At 45.1% G+C, this 5,579-nt stretch overlaps 1 protein-coding gene across 1 annotated transcript; it reads right to left on the bottom strand.

Moving 5' to 3' along the window:
• Window positions 1–567: 567 nt before the first annotated feature.
• On the bottom strand, window positions 568–3,807 carry LOC129476721 (adenylate kinase isoenzyme 6-like). The gene is given in 4 exon segments (XM_055269592.1): window positions 568–606; window positions 956–1,441; window positions 3,149–3,284; window positions 3,710–3,807. Coding segments are annotated over 4 exon segments (759 nt in total).
• Window positions 3,808–5,579: the final 1,772 nt, after the last annotated feature.

The following is a 5,579-nucleotide window of genomic DNA, read 5'->3' as shown; positions in this document are numbered from 1 at the left end:
CACACGTATATATACACGGACCAGACATAAAACCTCTCAATAGACATATGGGAAACCAGTAACATTATTTCCTAAAGTGAAGGATCCTGGAGTGCCTGTGGATATTGTGGTCTGGAAGGGAGACCTAACTTTTCAACATACTCTTTTGTACCTTTTAAATTTTGTACAGAGTACAACATTTCTCTTATTTTCTAATTTATAGAAAGAAAAAAGGAATACTCTGATGTTTTCTCTTTAGTCTTTAATTTTATTTTAAGAGATCATCTGCAATTTTTTCTGTAATAAACTTAAAACATATCCACCCATTTTGTCAGATTTATTTATTCCTTAGCAATTTGTTTTAAAAGTACAGTTTTTGTCTCAATCCTTAATAATACTATATTCATTATATTTCAGATGTTTAGGTTACTCACGGAGAAAAAGAAACACAGGCATAAACCTCTATACTATCCACCTGCTAGTCTTGCAACGTGATTTTAAGAAAGTGTTACTTATACTTGAACAATTTCTATGATGTCGGCAGAGTAATATCAACAAGAGTGATTGTAAAGCAGCTGGCTTTATAAGTCAAGAGTTATAATATTTGATCCACAGTTCAATCCATTTCTAGATCTGATCTAGATTTTATTTATTTATTTATTTATTTATTTATTTATTTATTTATTTATTTATTTTGAGACAGAGTCTCGCTCTCTCGCCCAGGCTGGAGTGCAGTGGTGCAATCTCAGCTCACTGCAAGCTACACATCCCAGGTTCACACCATTCTCCTGCCTCAGCCTCCTGAGAAGCTAGGACTACAGGCAACAACCACCACTATTTATTTATTTATTTATTTGTATTTTTACTAGAGATGGGGTTACACCCTGTTAGCCAGGATAGTCCTAATCTTTTGACCTTGTGATCCACCCGCCTTGGCCTCTCAAAGTGCTGGGATTACAGGCGTGAGCCACTGCACCCAGCCAATCTGATCTACATTATTTTCTAGCTCTTCTGGTATATTGCTGGGCGACTGATGCATGATATCTTCCTTGCTGGATGTTGTGGCTTCTTCATGAAGAATTTGAATAATCTCACACTGAATATTGTCTGTTAGAGTCTTCTCATTATAACCTCTTGTTTCAAGTCTTTCATACAATACAGTGGCAACTGTCCTCAGCAGAAAAACTATATGAAACAGGCATTTAGGGAAGAAATGAAAACCATGGTAATAAACAATAATTCCACCTTCTCTCATTTGGTTATCTAACTCATCAACCACTCTGTCTTCATCTAAAATGCGACAATCATACTCCTCATCATAGCCATCATACAATTGCTCTTCTTGAGATAAATCACCCACATCAATGTATTTCAGTCCTCATATTGATGCAAGTTATTTGCCTAGTGTGGTTCTTCCAACCCCTGGTGTACCAGTGAGCAGGATGTTCAGAAGCAATGAGGGCTTAAGCAATGGTGTATAAAACTCTTAAATCTCTGTGAAAATACACACAATATATAGAGATATAATTTGTAACATTAGTAAGACAGTGGGGGAAGTAAAAATGAATATATTTTGTATGCTGTTAACTTGAAGTTGAAGGCAAAAGCTGTTTGCCCTGGGGACCTAGGCACTGGGAAAGGGAGAAGGCAAAGCTGCCATTTTGCCTCCCTTAGTTCTTCCATCTCCCCCTACTCTGAATAGGGATTTTTCTTGGTCTGCAGGAATAGTCAGTGTGGCCAGGCTCTGTTCTGCACACACAGACAGGTGTAGGTAGGCATGGCATGTATAGAGGGGGCCTGGGATTCTAAAAAGAATTAAATATTGAAAAAGTGGAAAACTGAGAATTTTGGGCATGATTCTCAGGGTTTTGGGCTGGGGAAATTGTGAGTCCTTGCTTCCAGCCATGCAGTTTCTCATCAGCGTTGTTGGGGCCTTCTCCCTGCAGGTGTCCTTTAAGGAGATGTAGGAGATTTAGCTGGTGCTGATGGTCCATGAAGAAATGTGTCACCGCACCTGCTTCTCACTGCACCTGGACAGCAACATGCCAAACCACTTCCCAGGGCTGCAAAACAGTGAGGAGCTGCAGGAGGGTTCAGGGCTGTGGATGAGGGAAGGCTGGTTTTCAAGTTGAGTGGGCTGCCTTGGGGAGAGACTCCAAAAGAAGGGTCAGGCAGCACTTCCCCACTCCTAGGAGGTCTTTGTGTCACAGATAAGCATGTGAATGTAAGATTGGAGCACAGGCCTCCTTCTCAGCCTGTCACACCAACACCTTGTAACTTCATAGCTCACAAGTTAAAGAACAGAGTTGTGATTCTAAAAAATCTGGCAGTACCAAGCCAGGCTTGATATCAGCCCAATAAAATTCTATAAAGATAAATGATATCTTGGCAAAAACAAAACAAAACTTAAAAAGATTCACATTATTTGAGTGGGGAAATCTCCCCAGTGCGGCACCAACTGCTGTGGTGAGATTCACCTGGTTGTAAAGCAAAATCTCTCACGTAGTCATGTTTCCTGGGGAAAAGCCACTCATATTCCCAGGGTCTACCTGCTTGCTAAGAGCAACTGTGGAAAAGATTTGTAGTTCAATGGTGCCCCTAGTTGATCACAGAACCTTTCCTCTTTCCCAAAACACCATTAAATTCAATGAAACACACACTGGAAGATGGTCCTGAAGTTGGAGGTCCTGGGGCATCCTCAGCACACCGCTGCATGAGGGCTTCCCAAAGAGGCAGCTCTAAATTCTCTATCTACCCAAAACACTAGTGCACAAAAAGCAGTTAGCCTTGTTGGCTCCTCAAGTCCCACGTGTGCTTCAGGGGCATTTGGCAAAAGATTCTTTGTAAGAAAGGATCCCTGCCCACTAGCAGACAGGAGTTTGTGTTTGTGTGAGTGTGTATGTGTGTTGAAATTGGAACCTCACCTTATGTGTTCATTATGGAATTTGAAAATGCAAGTCTAAAGTTGAAAATTAAAATCACCCATGAAAGCATCTTGCAAACTATTTTTTGTGCTAGATGTGATATTTAGGGTACAGGGCCCTGGTAACATCCTATTTCCCTCTCCCTGAAAGAGCTACACACACTATTCAAGGCCTGCTTCCACATGAACCATGTCCAAGAGCAGCTTAAGAGCCTGGACCCATCAGCCACCTTCAGCAGGGCTGACTAAAGCTGCTTGTTCTTCCCGGGCATCTTCTTCAATGACCTGAGATGTGGGAGAGATATTGGGGCCAGGATTGAAAACAGGGGAGGGGAGCATGGAGGCCAGAGTCTGAGGAGCAGGTTTTCCCACCTGGAGGGGTCTGGCCAAGAGGCACTCAAACCAGGGTCAAATTTAGGTGGAGACAGCTGGCTTTGGGTGGCCCTGTGCTGACCACCAGCTTCCAGTCCCTCAAACAGTAGGAAGTGAAAGAATGGCTTGGAGATGAGCCGCATTTACTGAGTACATCTTGCCAGGGACCCAGGAGGACCATGGTGTCTCCAGAGCCATGACTGAAAAAAAAAAGGTGGAACTCCCAAAGGGAGCAAAGAGGGTCCTCAGTGAGATGAAGAGCTTATTTCTACTTGACCATTCCTGAAGTGCTTTTAGTGCCTAAAAGTGCCTAGCATGAGCAGCTGGAACACACTTCCTGGAAACTGCAAGATGCAAGGGGACTTCATGTACCTCTTTGTAATTACAGATAAGGGCCAGAAGGTCCCGGTCACTGCATCCGCATGGAGATTTTACTGAATCCAGTAAGTCTCTGCCAGCTCCCCACAGACTTCTGGGATATCACTTGTTCTGGGTCTGTGGACAGACAACCAGGACACTTGCTCAGTGCCCATTTCCTCCTTGAAGGCCTACAGCCTGTGGCTCAACCCCAAGCACACCAGCTCTTGTTTCCTAAGCCATTCCCCAGTGAAGCTGCTCAAGTACCACAACCTGAACTTCACAAAATACTTTGTCATGCCATGAAAGAAAAGATAAGGTTGCCGGGCATGGTGGCTCATGCCTATAATCCCAACACTTTGGTAGGCCAAGGCGGGCAGATCACGAGGTCAGGAGTTTGAGACAAGCCTGGCCAATACGATGAAACTCCATCTCTACTAAAAATACAAAAATTAGTTGGGTGTGGTGATGCATACCTGTAGTCCCAGCTGCTCCGAGGCTGAGGCAGGAGAATTCCTTGAACCCGGGAAGTGAAGGTTGCATTGAGCTGAGATCATGATGATTCACTCTAGTCTGGGTGACAGAGTGAGACTTCTTCTCAAAAAATAAAAAAAAAAATAAAATAAAATAAGATAAAATAAAATGGCACTCTTTCATCTCCCCCTGGCTTGTGTCATGTTACAGGGGCTTATGGGATGAACCAGCCAGCCAAAACTCCATAGCTTCTGCCCAAACAATCTGCCCCCACTGCTTGAGCTCTAGGGAGCTAGCTTTCCATGTGACAGGGGGCTTCCCTGGGAGTGGTGACCATTTGCTTCTATCTGACCTCAGGGCAGATTCTCAGGGCAAGAAGATCCTAGAGCAGATGGAAGTCTTAGAGAAGAAGCCTATGGCAGGGTTCTGGGCTCGGTGGGCTGTGTTTCTCCCTCTCCCCTGCTTGTCATGAGGTCCAGCACCACACACTCACCCAGATCAAGGCTCCATTCCAGGTGTGTAGCTGGATGGCTCCCAAGGCAGAGGCTGCCATGGACTGTGTGCACACAGAGAATGCCTACACCTTGAGGCTGTACTATGAAGAGAACATTCCTGAACAGGGGCATGCAGACTGGTCCTGCCCTCAGTGGGAACCCCCTTCCTCCTGGGTACTAGACAGAATTCTGTGCACTTTCCTGGAGGCTCCATGCTGCGTCTGTTCATTTGGAAGTTTGAGGCTGTCTGTAGGGAGGTAACAAAAGAGACTTCTCCTTCATCTGGAAAAAAAAAGGAAAAAGAAAGAAAAGGGAGACTTCTCAGAGCACATTGTGGGGCACAGCCTGAGCCCTTGCCTCCCTACCTGGTCCCTCTACAGTCCCGGGACTGAAACAAGGAGCTGCAGACAATGAGGGAACTGCTCTGCAAGAACTGGCCTGAGTGACTGCTTCAAAATAGAACCACAGTCAAAGTGCCTACAGCCCCTAGTGACTAACTGGCAGCCTCAGGCCCACCTACTATCTGCAGGCAGGTTTTCTTGCTGACAGAATGAAAGTAAGGAAAACAGGAATGAACCCAGCCCTCTCAGTCACCCTGAAGGCTGCCTGGGCTTCCCTGCAAGGCCTTCTAGCCTTCTGCTTCTTGGCAGACCACCATGCATCTTTTTCTGGCCTTCAAGACTTTGATTCTCTGGAAGAAGAAGGCCCTACTTTTCACTAGGCTAAGTGGCCAGGGCCTTGCAGCTCTCCCCCTTCAGTAACAACTAGTGAGCTCTCACCTGGGCACACACTGCCCAACCTTGGCCCTTCTAAGGCAGGAGCTCATTTGTCTTACAGGTTCAGCTTGCTAGGGCATAAAAATTATCAGTGCTGTTATTAAGATAGACAAATTAGGGGGAAAGGGTTGCCTTAAGAAATTTCCCCTAATCTTACCTTGGAGAGCATCAGCACAGGGGACAGCATAGGCAGGGCTGCTGAGG

The sequence above is a fragment of the Symphalangus syndactylus genome, chromosome Y (assembly GCF_028878055.3).
Source record: "Symphalangus syndactylus isolate Jambi chromosome Y, NHGRI_mSymSyn1-v2.1_pri, whole genome shotgun sequence".
NCBI classification, from domain to species: Eukaryota; Metazoa; Chordata; class Mammalia; order Primates; family Hylobatidae; genus Symphalangus; species Symphalangus syndactylus.
The sequence above is the reverse complement of the archived record's forward strand: the minus strand, read 5'-3'. Positions and strand labels throughout refer to the sequence as shown.